A 16,678-nucleotide genomic window follows, 5' to 3' on the forward strand; every position below is an offset into this window, starting at 1 on the left:
CAGGCGGGTCAGATCGTGTCCGGTTAGAGCGAGCCGTCGAGCCCCAGCGCAGTAGAGGTAGAGGGTCGGGGCCCGCCCTGCACCCTAGGCAGCGGGGTTTGCCGATGGGCGTGCATTGGAAAGGGGGCACAGTGGGCTGGGAGGGTTTGGAGCGCGGAGGTTGCCAAGAGCGGTCGCCCTTGAACTTTTGGCCTCCAAGCACACTAGCATTTGCTTCTCTACGCCTCCTGAACGTCAGAAGCCAAATGAGGGAGAAGCCAGGTGAGGGTTCGAGCGAGCGTTTTATGGATGGCTCTCTGCGTCCTCCAAGGCTTGGCACCTCTTTCTAGCAGAAACCCCGGGGGGCGAGCGCCTGGCGGGAACTCGGGGAGGTCCCTTCACCTGTCGAGGGTGGCCCTGGAACTTCCGCCGAACAGGAGCCCCTGGTTCCGTTCCGCGAGCTTCGGGGTCACTTGCGGGAGAGTCTGGTGAAGAAGCACCTACAATTCGCCCCTGGGGTTAGGGAAAGGCGCTCCTCACTCACCTTCATGGTCGGCGTGTGCCCGGAACTGAGCGGTCGGAGCAGGAGCGCAGGCAGAAGTCAGGCAAGCCGCCGAGACGCGCTTCCAGCTCCGCTGCTCGGCGCGCGGAGTCACTGGGCGCTCCCAAGTTTCGGCCCCGAGTTAAACATTAGTGAGCACCCGGCCGGCTCGGTATAAAGGCCGCGGGCAGGCTGCGGGCGAAGGCGCGCCCTGCGCCGGGCACTGGCATCCCGGCCGGGGGGCGCCCGAGAGGCGCCTCCCCCGTGTGCTGGGCGCGGGGCGGCAGCCGGGGCGCGCAGGGCGCGGGGGCCCCGGGACGCGCGGGCGGGGTGGCGAGAGCGCGAACCGGAGTGAGCCTGCGGGCCGCACCCCACGCACAGACGGCGGCCGGCCTTGGCTAATAAGGGATCTGGGCGCTCGGCTCCCGTGGGGTCTGCGGACTCACGGCTCATTGCTGGCAGCTGTGCTAAAACCCAGGCCTCTGTCTTTTGCTAGTGAAAGTATGTTGGGAAGCAGGGGGGTGTTTAAAGCTTCTGGAAGGCAAAGTGAGAGAGAATGGGATTATTCAATTTGTGAATGGCGCTTAAAGGCTAAGTATCTGAACTCACCCTCCGCAGGGAATTTCCAGCTTGTTTTACCTTCTCATCAAGTTGCCAAAAATAATAACAATAACACTTATGTGGAACTTACTTTTTTCGCCAGGAGCTTCTGTAAGCATTTACTGTGTTTATTTTGCAGGGAGGAAGCCTAGGCACAGAAAAGTTAAGTCACTTGTCCAAGCCGCTCAGCTAGGATGTCTTGGAGCCTGAATTCAGAGTCCATGTTCTTAACCATTACTCCACATGGCCTCTCATCTTTCAGTCTTACAGAGGGTGAGGGAAAAGGAGGTCTTTTTGGCTTTTCCCTTCCCCACGTCCCCATTATGCTCTGAAGGTTGGTTCCTTTCTCCTTTTCTTCCTTCCTCCCTCCTTTCCTTCCTTCCTTCCTTCCTTCCTTCCTTCCTTCCCTCATTGCCACATCCTCCCATTTATTCTGACCACTCCCTAAATATTTGGGTGGCTACAAGGTGCCAGACCCTCTTCTAGTTGCTGGAGATAGAGAAGTGGGACAAGACAGGTGAGGTCTGTGCATTTGGCACTTTCAGTATAAAATGCTGTGGTAAACATTTGCCTTTAGGGTCTCCCTATGCTTACTTCCTCTGAGGGTAAGTGTCCCCGCCCCACCATTTCTTAAAGGCCTCTTCAGCTTGTTCACTGCAGCTGAAAAGCAAAGTCTCCGTGTCCATAGTTAGAGGTAAAAGATCAAACATGCGAAGTCCTGTGGGACATTAACATAGTTATGAATAAAATCAAGTTTTCATCCTTTATCTCAAGTGCTGACTTTGCTTCTAAACTCAGGATCTTTCCCCCTCCTTGACCACTGGTTGCTCACGATGCATACATATGCTCACCCTCACCTACTTCCAGAGGCTCAAACTGAACTCTTCATCTCCTCCATCAGTCTCTCCCTACCCTTCTCTGATCATCCCTGTCTTCATTCAAAGTGTTCCCATTCACCATTCACAAAAACTGAAAACTTCACTCATCTCAGGTTTTCTTTGCCATTCTCCTACTACATTCACTTGGCCACCAATTCCTCTCAACTCTGCCTTTAGTCATATGTTTCAATTCCATCTGCTCCTCCCTTTTCCAACTGCTCAGAAGGTGAGTCAATAGTGTTACTGGAGCCTGTGAGCTGGAGCGATGAAAAGAGCCAACCAACAAGGACTACAGGGAATGGTGCCATACTGGGGGCTCAGTGTAGGCCTCTGCTCTTATCAGTTTATGCACAAAGCAATGGAGGAAGGAAGCCACAAGTCACATTAGCCTTGGAGAGGGAAGGCAATACAGCTGAGCCCACGCTTAGCCTCCATGCCGGTATCATGGCACCATACATCCAGCAAGGGGAAGCTGGGGGGAGGTTGGCTGACATCCATGGGACAGATAATCTTGTTCTCTGGAGGGCATTCCATGAGACACAAATATCTTCAAACCCTTCCCTCTTCAAGATATTCTTTTCCCAAATCTCCCCTACCCCAACTTCTTTATCACCAGTCTTTCAAGCTTGTTTTTTCCAAGTCCCTAAGATACCAGCTGGCCAACACATTAGCTGCCACCTATGAGTCAGTGTTGATCTTATATCAGGCCATTTCTCTTTCCATGAAAAATGAAAAAAACAGCTGTAATAAAAGTTCTGCCCCTTAGGAAGATTTGTCTTCCTACTCTATTCCAAGACATCCCTGAGAGGGGCTGTGATGCAGCAGCCATCCAGTTAGGACTGCTGCCAGCTTACTTGGCATAAAGCTGACCTTTCCTCTGTTACCTGGCTATCGAGAACTCCCCATGAAGCTACAGGTGTTTTGAAAATAGGATCTTTACAGAAGTAGTCAGGTTAAAAAGAAGTCATTAGGGTGGGCTCTAATCTGAGTGGTTATAAAAAGGGGAAATTAGACACAGAGACAGATATGTGCAGAAAGAAGATGATGTAAAAAGACACAAGGAGAAGATGACCATCTATAAGCCAAGGAGAGAAACTTGGCACAGGTTCATCCTTCACAGCCCTCAGAAGGAACCAACCTTGCCGATCCCTTGATTTGGGACTCCCAGCCTCCAGAAGCGTAAGCTGCTGGTTTGTGGTATTTTATTACAGCAGCCCTAGAAGACTACTATGCTTGGTAGTCTTGGTTCCTGGATCATGCTTTCTGTCTCTACCAGGGCCCTGGAGAAAGAGAGGAGTTGGTTTTCGTATAGTGAATAATTGTTGACTGTTGTAACCAAAATCTAAGATGGGCCCCAGAGTTTTGGGGGTATTTTATTATACATCAATAGGTAGCTAATAAATTGGCAAAAAGGACATGAGTCCTTAGGCATATCCTCTGTGATTCTCTTATTGGGGTTTGCCAGAGGCCTTGTACGGTATCTCTGGCTGCCACAGACATGTCTAAAAGTACTGCATCTGCTAGATCATTAAGATACAAGTATCAGGGCAGCCTCAACTTGGAAGCCCTCTCTTGCTCCAGGCTCCATTCGAGACAGACAGACTTAGAAGCGCTTGGCAAATGGGTTGGAGAAGCACTTCCAGTTGTGGTATATCATTTCTCCAAAATCTGAAGAGTTCTGGCAAACACTGTTCCTCTTCGTGGTGGGCATACAAGGTATAGTGACTTATCTTTCACTTTAGAGGAGATATCCTGGCATACTCTAGACTACTGAATTCCTTGAAACTTTGCATGATTTTCATGGGATTTACCCTCTATTCTGTGGCCATATTTGTCTTACTAAAGCACATAACGAAATCGCTACTTATGGTTCTTGAGGTCCAATTGGCATAATGTTACCCAGGTGATGGATCAGTGTGATATTCTATGGGATACGATCAAGGTCCTGGGAGACCATATTATGACAGAGAGCAAGAGAGTTGACGTAGCCCTGAAGTAAGATGGTGAAACTATGCTGCTGACCCTTCTAAGTTAAGAAAAACTCTTTTGGATGGTCCTATTAATTAGATCAAGAAAAAAGTATTCTTCAGGTTAATAGCCCCCAGGTACTAGGTCGATATTATTTGACCCAGTAAAGTTACCACACTGGAAATGGCTGCTGAGGTTGATTCATAAACATTTTCCACAATTCATCTTACTTTTGCACTGACTAAATGAATGGGGAAATTGAGTGTAGGATAGAAAACCAGCATTCTTGCATTTTTTGGGTTCTTATCTTGTGATAATACCACCAGGGATGTGGTATTACTTTTGATTTTACTCTATAGCTGTGGGGGAGGGACAGTTCCAGGGGCTTCCCATTGGCCTTTCTTACTGTAATGTCTCTTCACCAGTCAGGGATGCAGGCTAGAAGCTGAAAAAGGCAGGAGAAGAATTCTTCCCTAGAGCCTAGAAGGAATACACCACCTGATAGCACCTTGATTTTAGCCCAGTAGGACCTATTTCAGACTTCTGACCTCCAGAACTATAAGCTGATATATTTCTGTTGTTTCACATCACCAGGTTTCTAGTGATTTCTTTTTTTTTTTATTGTTTATTTGTTTATTGGGGGGGGGCAGGGAGAAAAGGAAAGAGAGAATCCAAGCGGACTCCCAGCGGTCAGCACAGAGCTTGATGCAGGGTTTGAACTCACAAACAGAGAGATCATGACCTGAGTCAAAATCAGGAGTCTGATGATTAACCAACTGAGCCACCCAGGTGCCCCTGTAGTCATTTCTTACAGCAGCAATAGGAAATTAATATACCACTGGACCATAATGGTGTTTTAACCCTATAGAAATGAGTATAAACCTAGGGCTAGTATTTAATAACTCCCGGGAGGTCTGAGCATGTCCCTTTTCACAGGTCACTTTCCAACTTAACTTTATGTCACGTGTCTTCCTGAGGGAAACTTGGAAGAAGATTTAAGTTAGTGTGGCAACTGCAGGCTCCTTCCTCAAAAAGATCTGGCTTTCATTTTATTTTATTTTGTTTTATTTTTTAATGTTTATTTTATTTATTTTTTTAAATTTTAAACATTTTAATTTATTTTTGAGAGAGAGAGAGAGAGAGAGAGAGAGACAGAGCATGAGTGGGGAGAGGGGCAGAGAGAGAGGAAGACCCAAAATCCAAAGCAGGCTGCAGGCTCTGAGCTGTCAGCACAGAGTCTGACATGGGGCTTGAACCCACAAACCTTGAGATTATGACCTGACCCAAAGTCAGGTGCTTAACTGACTGAGCCACCCAAGCGCCCCTGGCCCTCATTTTAAACATGGCATTCTGGTTTGAGAATGAAATAGTTTGAGTCTGGAAACTTAAGACGCTATGAATTTCTATTACGGCAACTTAAGTGAGATTTCTGCCACAGACCTAGAATTTTTCTGATTGCTTAAATCAAGCCATAGTTTAGAATGCTGTCCATCTACTTCATTCTTAAGTACCTCATGATAAATGAACCACCATCATTGCAGGTGAAACTCTGGTTACCATGTTATCCTTGTAGCTGTTTATGGGAACAACCCCTTTTAAGAACCCTCAGTCTTGGAGGTGGGGTCACCTAGAGTGAGCTGTTGCCCTGCAAAGATGGAACCAATGTGAGATTACAGCACAACATAGATGAAAAGCAGAAGGAATAAATACTTTGGTAACTTTCTCCTACTTCTCTTTAATATCTTGCTGGTACCTCCTACTGGCTGAAAGCAACTAATGCCAGAGGGCAAAGAAACCTGGATAATAGAGCATGCAATCTGTAGGGGTCAGACTCATAAGGCAATGGGCAGGGAAGATAAGGCAAAGAGTAAATGGGAGGGCCCAAATGAAAAATAATGAAATAAACAACCCAACATGGTGATAGTGTGTATTATTTGCTAATCATCTTCTAATAAAGATTGGAAATGTTCCATTTATGCTTTTATAATATTCTTTGGTCCTTCATTTTCCAGGGTCTCGTGAAATGCTCAGAACACATGCGTAGTAAGTATTGAAAAAATGAAAATGTGAAATTATAAATGAAGAAAAAATATCTAAAATCTTTCTCTGTGTTCTTGGGGGTTGGAACCAGAGGCATGGAAGAAGGGGGATCTCACAAGTAGAAAGAAGGGAAAGAGAGAGGCTGGGCCAGGACAGAGGGAGTGGTGAGGGAGCTGAACAGATTCTCCTCCTTGGTCTTGGCTTTAGAGGATAAGTAAAGTAAGTACAAAGGTTTTTATTTGTTCTTTTGCTCAGTGGATACCTATCCCCCATGTAATCTGCCCCACTTATCTGGGAATGGACTCCTGCTGCCCTAACCAAACCTCACACCTCACCTCCTTTAAAATCCAGATCACAACTCACTTTACAGGTTACCTTCAACATTGATCCCATCTGTTTCTGTTTTTCCTACCAACCATAGTTTGGAAGATTATTCTGGTCGTATCCTAAATAGAACCTATTTACAACAAAATTCAATCCTACCAAGAGATATATAAAAGATAGAAAGCTGGCTGGATAATTCTGTGGATTCAGATATATGGAAAGAAATTTTAGGACAAAGAACAACTGCACGCAAAGGCTGAATGAGAAAGTTGGAGGATCTTCAGGCAAAATCTATTAGTGTAGTTTCGCCAGGATATAGGGTATTCTAGAGAGTACTGGGAAATAAAGGTCAGTTGTCGAATATTCTTTGGTCTTAAATTCAATATTCAGCATATACTAGGGAGCCACTGAAAGTTTTTGCTGGGGAAAAGTTAATATTTGAACTTCAGCTGTGAGAATCAGGCAGTAGTATGTGCTGGATGGATGAGAGAAAGAAGAATCAGAGACAGGATGAGGGGCAATACACTTGATGTTGCAACGTTAATTGGAAAGGTGCTTCTCTTTGTGAAGCTTATCATAAAAGAATTTAATCACATTGATTTTTACTTAACTATAACTCTCTAAAAACTTTCCCAGCTGTGGTTTGGGGCGTTTGCTTTGCCCCAATTATGAGTAATACCAAATAAGGGGTTCTTGTCACACTTAGTGCTCAGAAAAGGCCTTTTGCTACTTTTTAGACCAGACACCAGCCCAAGGGGGAGAAGACTTCTGTGTTTTTCTTTCACTGGTGCCTTCTGGATATTCTGTAGGTTTTTTTTAATTGAGAGAATTTGCTTCTATTAAGTTACTAAGAAGACTGACTTAAGACTTTATGGGAAAATGTGTTCAAGATCATTAGAACCATATTCTCACAAAGCGGCTGTGGCTATGATGACATCTCCTCCTTAGTGTTTTTCAAGCTTTAAACATGTGGTAGATGTGATGCTGTTGATACATGTTTATGAGGCTGGAGTTAGTGGTGGAGTGGATGGGCTGGGTAGGTAGTGGTTGCTATAATGTAAGGAAAGAAATAGCAATAAATATAAATATAAATATATAAATATACATACATACATACAAATATATATATATATATATATATATATATATATATATATATATATATATACACACATATATATATATATATAGCCCCCCAAGAATCATTCCCTTGGAACAAAATTGTCCTCAGTGAGAATGCTTGGTGTATATTTAACACAGTTTCAACACCAATGTGGCAATTACTCAGTATCAGCAGGATATCTTTACTCCTTTGGAGCACTGGTTCCAGCATATGATAGATATACTGAGTTCATTCTAGGAAAGCTAACCTCTGAAATCTTAATGCTGAGAAACTCCATATGCAGGTAGATAATGACCAGATCATATATGACAATTGGATTCCGACTTACAGCCTCTACAGCAACCTTGGTCAGGGCTTGGTCAATGACTGCCAGCTTCCCCCGCTAACTTGGAACTAACCAGAAAAAGATTAATATGCTCCCCAACCTAATGTTACAAGATATTCTATTTCTAGTCAGACTTCTTCCTGTTTTCCCATGCCAATATTCTCCAATCAGGGCACACTTGAAGACCTCCTGCTTTTTTTTTTTTTTTAACCTATAACGCACTCCCACTCCCCTGCCTGCCTTGGGCCCAAATGCCAAGTGATGGTGGCTGACTCCCTTACACTATTAAGCTCTGAAAACATAGCTTTTGATTGTTCCTATTTGGATGGTCTTTGTTTTATTTCCATAATATGGAATGAAGATATAGCCATGGAAGACATTACATCAATAAAAAGATACCATAAATAATAATTCTCTCACTGTTCTATTCCAGCATCTCAGCAGCATGCACATCTTGATGTTTGTTTTCTTTGACCACTCCAAAGGCAGTTATACATCATTCTCGTGTCCTTTATTAGCATCAGTATCTTAATAATCAGTATCTTAATAATTTAAATGATGTGTCCACATTTTGTGGCCATTTGACGATAGCAGTTATAATATTCAAAGATGCTTGGAAATAGAAGCAAGTGCTAAAAAATTAAGATAAGTCATTCAGTAGGAGTCTTATATAGAAAAATACATGATTACTGAGTTTGTTGAATACTTACATGTTAACTTTGACTTTGCTGGGGCCTAGGAAAAGGCTCAGTGTTCAAGTGACTCCTTGAGGATTTCATTACAAATGTTTATCTCTTTCTAGTTAAGATTTTCTGTCATATCCACCAATGTATTAGCATTAACATGTTGGCAGACAAACTATAAGAGATTTCACAAGAAACAGTGGATTATTAATTTGGTTGGAATTAATTGAGTAAAGTGGAGGATCCAATTGGCTTTATTAAACAATTCATCAATCGGGCAGCATCCTGTCTAGTAGGTAAAAGGGAGCTCTAAGAAGTTGTACATAATGGAAGGTCTTTGTAGGGAGACAAATAAGGGATAAGGGATAAGGAAGTTATTCGCAAAAGAAGAAGAGGATTGTTCCAGGTAAGGTAACCTTTCCTTGGGGCAATGGCAGGGGATCTTATTAGGTGGATCACCTCAATTTCCTTTTGGTGATGGTGAGTCCATGAGACAGATTACCTGATTGGTGCTGACCAGAACATTCCTGATTGTCCCATGAAGACTACATTTCTGGGGAGTTTGGAATTGCAATTAGATTAGGTATGAAGCCTTGGTTTGGTGATTTGGCCTATGTGGCTCCATTTTGGGTTTGTGGTGTCCTTTTTAACAGAAGATTGATTCTAAATCAGGTCATGTGGTTATGAGTAACGTTGCAAAGACCACCCAAAGTCTTTTGGTGGAAACTAGATGATGGCCATGAATAATGAGAAAATAACTTAATCAGACGTTCTTCAATGGGCAACTCAGGGCTCTGGCTTCTACTAGGAAGAACAACAAATTTCAACACGGTAAATCTATTATGTAAAATGCAATATATATTTTAAAAAACCTTTTTAATTTTCTGAGTGTAACTAACTGTTAATTTACATTTAACTTTAATCCAATCAAGGTTCATACTTACTGCCTGCTACCTTGTCAGGCAGTGTACTGGGAATATCATAGTGAACAAGTCAGGCCCATCATGGAGATCACAGTGTTTACAAATGGAGTTTACATTGCTAATCCATCCAAGCTTGCTAGCAAAATCCAAGACCAAATTCCAGAGACGACGGCTTTACTGGTCCCCCCAAAGCATTTTTTTGTGGGGGGGGGGGAGGCTGAGGGAGGATATTAGAATTCCCAGAGGCCACGTGAATGCACTGAGCTGTGGATCTGATGTTTAGAGTGTGAGAGTCCCCTAGGGGCTCTTCCTTCCATTTCCCACTCAGGTCTTGCTCTTTTCTCTTTTCACGATCCCGTCTATGCCAAGTATCCCCTGGCGTAATAACTCCTCCAAACAAGTTCTCTCGGGCAAAGGTCCCACCTCTCCACCCCTTTCTCCACTCTCATACTCCATCTATTCCAAGGAATGGATTTGATTGGACGTGCACTTTTATTAGGACTTTTGAGGCCAGAACTCTTCCTGATTCTCGAAAGTTGTGGCAAATGTGCTCTGTGCATACCTCTCCCACTGCCCTTACCATATTATATTGAAACGACCTGTTGTCTTTCTGTCTCTTGTACCTTGCTTTGGCTGTGGCAGACAAGTTTTATTAATATTTGTATTTCCAGAAACTACAGCAGGGTTGGGCTGGAGTGAAATCAGCAACGTACCAAAACCATGAAACACAGAAACAACTGCTTCTTCCAGACGTTCGACATACCACCCAGAAGGCAGTGTGGAGAAGAGGAAAGAGTGAAGATTTTAAAGTCAGACAAGCCTGGGTCTGTCATCCAATTATTATATGCCCGTGGGTCTTTTTCTAACCTACTTCACAGAGTTGTGGAGATTTAATGAGATAATAAATGAGTAACTTCAGCTACTCCCAGAAGCTTTCCAAAATGTTGATGATTTCTCCATATATCTCTTTAGCAGGGATCTCTCTGCTGGATCTGAGCTCCTGGATGGCTCAGCCTGGATCACTCAGAAGCCTATCAGAGGCAATTTAGCCAACAGTAAGTTAATTATTAATTATTGCTGGCGCTAGCCACACTCACTCCCCCGTGGGCCCCCCCACACCAAGTTTGATCCTTCTCCATCAGGCGCCACCTCAGGGAGAGGCGTCACCTGCCACACTGCCCAAGCCAGAAAGCCACAAGTCTTCCTTGATGTCCCCTCATTCGGACGCTACACATCAGCCTCTTCCCTGTCTCTGCTATTTGTCCACACCCCTCTAAGCTCAAAACCTTCACGTGAGTTCGGGCCTTCCTCTCTCTCTTCCCATCCAGTTCACTGCAGCTGTCTCCTCTGACTGGCTTCTCTTGTGCTTTCGCTCAGTGCAGCTCTGTCACTTTCCTGTTTACAGTTAATGGCTTCTCCTGCTGAAGGATAAAGCTGGAGTTCCTTGTCATGATCTGATCTCCGCTCTTAACCGCTTCTCCCAACCTCCCCCACCTATGCTAAATTAGGTGCACTTCCAAGCATCGCTGCTCTCTCCTTCGCTTCCAAATCATCAAGCACAATGTTTCCTCTGCCTCGTACTCCACTCCCCCTGTTTTTCTTTGGATTAGCTCTTAATCTTATGGACTGGACTTCGGTGGGAGCTCCTCTAAGTTTGTCCACCGAACCCCCCTCCTAAGTGAGGTACTTTGCTTCTATGCTCCCTGAGCGCTTCATGCCTCACTTCTTTTTAACAAAATTCTCTCACTCTGTAATGTAATTACTGTTACTCTAAAAAAAAAAAAAAATGCCCTGCCTGTTAATTTACCAGCAAAAATGGGTTTATTTGGGAATAGCAAAGAATTGCAATTGGAGATAGGCAAATCTGTAGAACCAAGGAGAGACAGGCTCTTTCGTAGAGTAAGGGGGAGGTGTTGGGAGGGGCTTTTACATACAAAAAGCCTATTGGCGTAAACCTGGAGTTCAAAGTATAGTGGCTCTTCATTGGCTGAGTTGCGGCAGTCTCTCATTGGCTGGGCTGTCGAGGGGAGTGGGGTGGGAGCCTATCTTGGGCTTGCTGGGGTAGTAAAGTAGTAACCACGTAAGTGCAAAGCGCATCCTTTCCTGTTGGGTCTGCAGTTGCGGAGGGGTGGTGGAGCATGAAAACTACCCCTGCCAGCCTTCTGACTCCATTCTAAATAAGACTTCCTTTTATTAATTTTCATATTATCTAATGTAATAATATGTAAGACTATGGACCCCATGCTAGGTACTAGACATTCTGCTAAGTTCTTGACATGTATTAGCTCCTGTGATCTTCCTAATAATTCTATGCGGTGGGTACTGTTACCGTTCCTACCGCACAGACGACGCACAGAAAGGCAAACATTCCTCCCAGTGTTACACAGCCAGGATTCGAACCCAAGAGGTCTGACTCCAGTCCATATAATTATATCCGATGCTTTTTTTTGCATCCAGTCATCTCCAAGGATTTTGTCTATGTTATTCACTGATGTACTCTCAGGGCCTAGAATAAATTCTGGCATGTAATAGCTGCTCATAATGTGTTTACAGACACACTGAATGAATAAATGCTAATTCATTTGTGTCCTTCCCTTCTGAGGGGCCAAGGGCTGGGTTTTATTCTGTTTATTCCTAGCAGCTGGCCTGGTACCTAGCACATAATAAAATTGTCAAGCTTGCCTCTCTGCATAGGTTCATTGCCACTCTGAGTTCCAAGATTCTATTTTGCTTCTGTGCTTTTTTGAGACCCTGTATCCACCCCACCAGCCATAACGCACTTTGCTGCATGTCAGTTTTCAGTGTGGATAAAAAAAAAATCTGGTCAGCTGCTGCTTGACAGCTGGAAAAACAGAGCTGCACTGGAGCCAAAACAATTTTGTGCCTCAGATAAGCAGGGAGGAGAGCCTCCTTCCTCATGTGGGTATGTGGGCAGAGGGCTGAATCATCGAGTTCTTTGAGTTCCTTGGAAAAAGATAACTCAAAGGAATATTACACAACATGGAGAAATGAGGAGACTAAGTAGAGGCATGAAAATGACTGGAGTGTTGAAAAATACAAACTATAAGGCTAAAAATAGTTGCGAGAGGAAAAAGCTGTGGGTCAATATTCCAGTGCCCCGAAGGTCTGTGCATGAATGGGTTCCAGTCTGAAGGATGTTGAACAGATGTTCACAGGAGGAAAGGAATGTAGATGCAATAATCTTAAGCTGAGACAGTGGGGAGAAGACAACTTATCTAGGGGAAAGACAGCCTGGGCTGCAGCATACTGTTATAAAACAGTACCCTCGAGTGGTGCGTAACCCAGCCAGAGGGGAAGGGGGTGCACAAGTAATGGGGATGTTTCCCGGTAGGAGGTGGTACATTTGGGCAATTTTCTTTTTCCATAGATTTAAAGTCCCAGTAGATTTTTAAACTGCATTGCAGAATCTCTCTAGAGACTTTGAAAACTTTGGGTAGGGTGGGGGTAGGGGGCGGGTTAGAATTTTGCGGTCATGCAAACAAACATTCTTTGTTCCACTCTCTGGCTTATTTGGTAGCTAACACTGGACAGACGCACATTGGTACAGTAGACAGAGTGTGGGCGAGTTGCCTACTCAGGCTCTGCCTCATTGTCTTTTTGGAGCAGTGCTTTACAAGAGTATTTAAAGATTTAAGAGGTGTGGCGAGTTAAGTAAAACACTATTCTAAAGAGCAGGGGGTAGTCTCCATAAATGGGAGTGGAGTTGTGATTGGTATTCTTTTTTTACCAGCATTATTTAATTTTCCTGCCAGGACTCCTGAGGTATTGCCCCACCGTGACAAAGGTTAGGTAGGACCCAAGTCCGAGGGGCTTATGATTAGAAAGAAGAGACTGAATTGGTTTCCCAGATGGAGTCACTGGCTTCCAAGGATCATGAGGAGTATCTTGTTTGGCAGTTTGTCCTGCAGGCCGTTGCTTGGGCTCCTGGGAAGGGAGGTGCTACAGAAATGTATTGTCATGACTAATGCCCTGAGGGAGGAGGACAACTGTGTACTAAGGTGTATACTCTAACTCTTTCCTGTAGGTTCATCTTTTCCACCCACGAATGTACACACTTCATGGGCAGGTATCAGATCTTCTAATTCCTATTTATAACCTTTCTTTTTCTTTCTCAGGGTTTTCAGGAACTAAGAATGCACATATGGAAGAGCGAATGCAAAAATTTAAGATACTTATATTGCGAAACACAAGTGGAATTTTATATAAATATAATTCATAAAAGGTATAAATGGCAAGAATTTCTTTCTACCCAATAATTTTGTGCAACTCCTGATATGCTATCTCTAGTGGTGAAACATGACAGCCCTCGGCCCTACAGAGACCTCCACCTGACAGCTCTAAGTTCCTTCCTGGATCTCAGAGGCTCTAGAATGCAACGTGCCTCACCTCTTCCCCGAACGTCCTGCTGTCCTCTCTAGGCCATACAGCTTCGTTGAGAGAGGAATGACCAAGGCATTCTCACTTTTGAGGGAAGTGAAATAAAACTGCTCAGACAAACCAGGTTTTCCAATTAAAGTCCACGATCTTCCTGTTTTCCCAAGAAGAGCCTCTGTTTTTTCCTATTCTCTATTGAAAGCATAGCTGGTAGACAGTCTTCAGTAACTATCCATCCTCTCTATTGTTTTGAAAGGCAATGCTTAGTATGTAGGTCATTTATGTTTAGAAGTTTCCCTTTGAAGTTTTATTCGAGCACAGAATTTACTAAAAAACAAACAACTCTTTATTATTTTAGTGAAAATCATAAGCTTAACTCAAATATACATAGGATCAGATTTCTGGACCTTTTTTCTACCCAGTCATCCTTGTGGGCAGTTAAGGCTTATGTATGGGTCAAGTACTTTTAACTAGTGGTTAATGGAATATATGTCATATAAATGTTATTTCTTTTAGGCATTCACTTAATGACTGGGTGGCCATTGCTAATAATGCAAAGGGATACGAAAACAGGTATGTAAAGGTTAGATTTGAACCATGTGGTAATCCTGATCCTTAACTATTTTTGACCTACGCATGACAATTTAATATAGTACAACCTGATATGTTTAAGGTTTATTCATAAAATAATACATTTTATATGTGTGTCAAATATAAAATTGATATTGGAATAGTAACATATTGCTATTAAGAAAAACTTAAGATAAGTTCAAATATCGTTTTAAATACTGCTGCAACATGGAAACATGATACCATGTTCCATACTATAATATACCAGGACTTGATGAAAGAAGACACAATTGTTTTATTTTGAGCCCACTAATTAAATATCAGTCTCATAACTTATAAAAAATATATTAATTTACTCTCAACCCTAATGTCAATACATTTTATGAAATGACTATTGTGTTGTTTGAGTCAGAGGTGAACTGTGTTGGGAGATGTAAGAAATCTTCCTTTACCTCACTGAAGACTATGTATTTCAATAAGAAATGCTTTACATTTTTAAACTGCTCTGTATGAATAAATAGTGCTAACACAAAATTAATAAAAAATGACCAGTAAAAATTTTAATTTACCGTTATGATGAGAATTCCAAGAAACATTTTTGGGTTGAAAAAATTCTGTCCGAACGTAACGCCTCTCCATTATATTTTTGTCCCAGTACACAGAATACAGGAATAATTCACAACTCAAAATTATGCAAAAGAGCTGATGCTCTTCTTCAGTTTGTGTGCATCTAATAGACGGTCTTAATAAAGAAGCTAATGAGTATCTGATAACACTGTGCAGTGTAAACATAAGGAGGAACCTAACAGGCTCACTAATCATGGAACAAATCTTTTTCTGTGGACAACCAGAAAATGCAAAATCATAGAACGACTGCATCTGGACTAGAGGAAAAGAATTCCTGCTCTCCTATTAATTCCAAGAAGGTAGATTAAGACTTCTAATCCCATTAAAGATAAATGCCTTAAAATGCTTGAGTACTTTATTATCAGAGATTTTCCCTCTGGATGCTGCAATTTAAGATTTTTAAAGGAAGAGTTATACTTTAGAGCTCAGGAGAACTGTCTTTTTAAAAAATTTATTTTTAATTCAAGTCTAATTAATATACAATGTTATGTCAGTTTCAGGTGTACCATATAATGATTCCACAATTCTATACATTTCCAGTGCTCATCAAGTTAAATGTAGTCTTAATCCCCTTTATTCATCTCCCCCCCTCCCTGCAACCACCAGTATATGCTCTGTATTTAAGAGTCTGTTTTTTGTTTGTCTCTTTTTATTCTTTGTTTGCTCATTTGTTTTGTGTCTTAAATTCCACATATGAGCAAAATCATGTGGTATTTGTTTTTCTCTGCCTGCCTTATTTCACTTAGCATCGTAGTCTCTAGGTCCACCCATGTTGTTGCAAATGGCAAGATCTCATTATTTTTATGGCTGAGTAATATTCCATGGAAGTCTCCATTTGCGTCAATAGGGAGTATCAATTTATAGTTGTTTCCTATGAAAATTCTGTGTGTTGGGATTTGAGCTGTATTAATTGTTTTAGGGCTTTCTCTCAATATTCTTAAGAAACTTAACAAAGCTTGTGGACAGTCCCAGTGTGCTTTTCCCCCCTCACATCAGTCTCCAGACTCAGCTCTCCCACCTCCCAGTCCCCAAGACCACTTCTTAGTGAAGGCCACCACCACTTCTCCTAGTGGCTTTCTGACTTCTAGTGCCCTCCCTGCTCCTTGTTCTCCTTACCCCTCTGTTGGATCTCTACACTCTGCCCAGAGACATTGTCCTCAATTGTGAGTGTGGTCCTATTGTTTCCAATCCTTGGAGCATTGTCTGTAAATTCCTTTGCAATATCTCCTTTCATCTCCACCATTCTTGCCACCTTCTCAGTGTGACCTTGTTCTTTGTTTCAGGCCTTTTCTCACTCAGTATCCCCTTCCAGGAACTCTCCAGTAGCGTCCCTGGTTTCCTGCACCCAAACAAACAATGCTTGTTTGCAAAGTCTCTGCTTGGAGGCTGTTTCCTCCAACTCACCTTGCCAAATCCTGAAAATCTGAATTTATAGAGCACCTTCACTTTTCTCTCCTATGGCTCTGATCATACTGATTATCGTAGTCTCTTTGTTTTTCTGAAACCCTCTCTAGTCTGTAAGCTCCTCAAGGATGGGGACTGTCCTTGCTTCTCTTCTTCACCCTTGTATTCTCAGGGCCTAGCACAAAACTTGGTTCAGAGTAGACCCTGAATGTATGCTTGGTGAGTGCACGCATACATGCTGCTTTGGGCAGAGCTCCTATTCTTGAAAAACTTATAGTCTATTTTATTTTCTGTGCAT

At 42.8% G+C, this 16,678-nt stretch overlaps 1 protein-coding gene and 1 long non-coding RNA gene across 6 annotated transcripts in view; one reads left to right on the top strand and one right to left on the bottom strand.

Moving 5' to 3' along the window:
• Positions 1–16,678, bottom strand: part of DPP4 (dipeptidyl peptidase 4) — a 109,062-nt gene that overhangs the window by 78,434 nt on the left and 13,950 nt on the right. For 2 of the 3 annotated variants that reach the window (XM_040475194.1, XM_040475192.1), the window contains exon 1: positions 524–1,175. The exons of the other annotated variant lie outside the window; for it this stretch is intronic. In XM_040475194.1, the coding sequence (XP_040331128.1) occupies positions 524–529 (6 nt within the window). In that variant the 5' untranslated portion in view covers positions 530–1,175. Of the gene's footprint in view, positions 1–523; positions 1,176–16,678 lie in introns of those variants that run through there. 3 annotated transcript variants of the gene reach the window in all.
• On the top strand, positions 4–15,604 carry LOC121030617 (uncharacterized). Of its 3 annotated transcripts, none has more exons than XR_005790318.1 (5): positions 4–261; positions 5,979–6,009; positions 10,056–13,627; positions 14,296–14,352; positions 15,005–15,604. It is a non-coding gene; the product is annotated as an uncharacterized LOC121030617 (long non-coding RNA). The 3 variants fall into 3 exon arrangements; XR_005790319.1 differs by having other exon boundaries at positions 10,056–13,471; XR_005790320.1 differs by having other exon boundaries at positions 10,056–10,208.

Source organism: Herpailurus yagouaroundi, unplaced genomic scaffold (assembly GCF_014898765.1).
Source record: "Herpailurus yagouaroundi ecotype Mexico unplaced genomic scaffold, PumYag 140, whole genome shotgun sequence".
NCBI classification, from domain to species: Eukaryota; Metazoa; Chordata; class Mammalia; order Carnivora; family Felidae; genus Herpailurus; species Herpailurus yagouaroundi.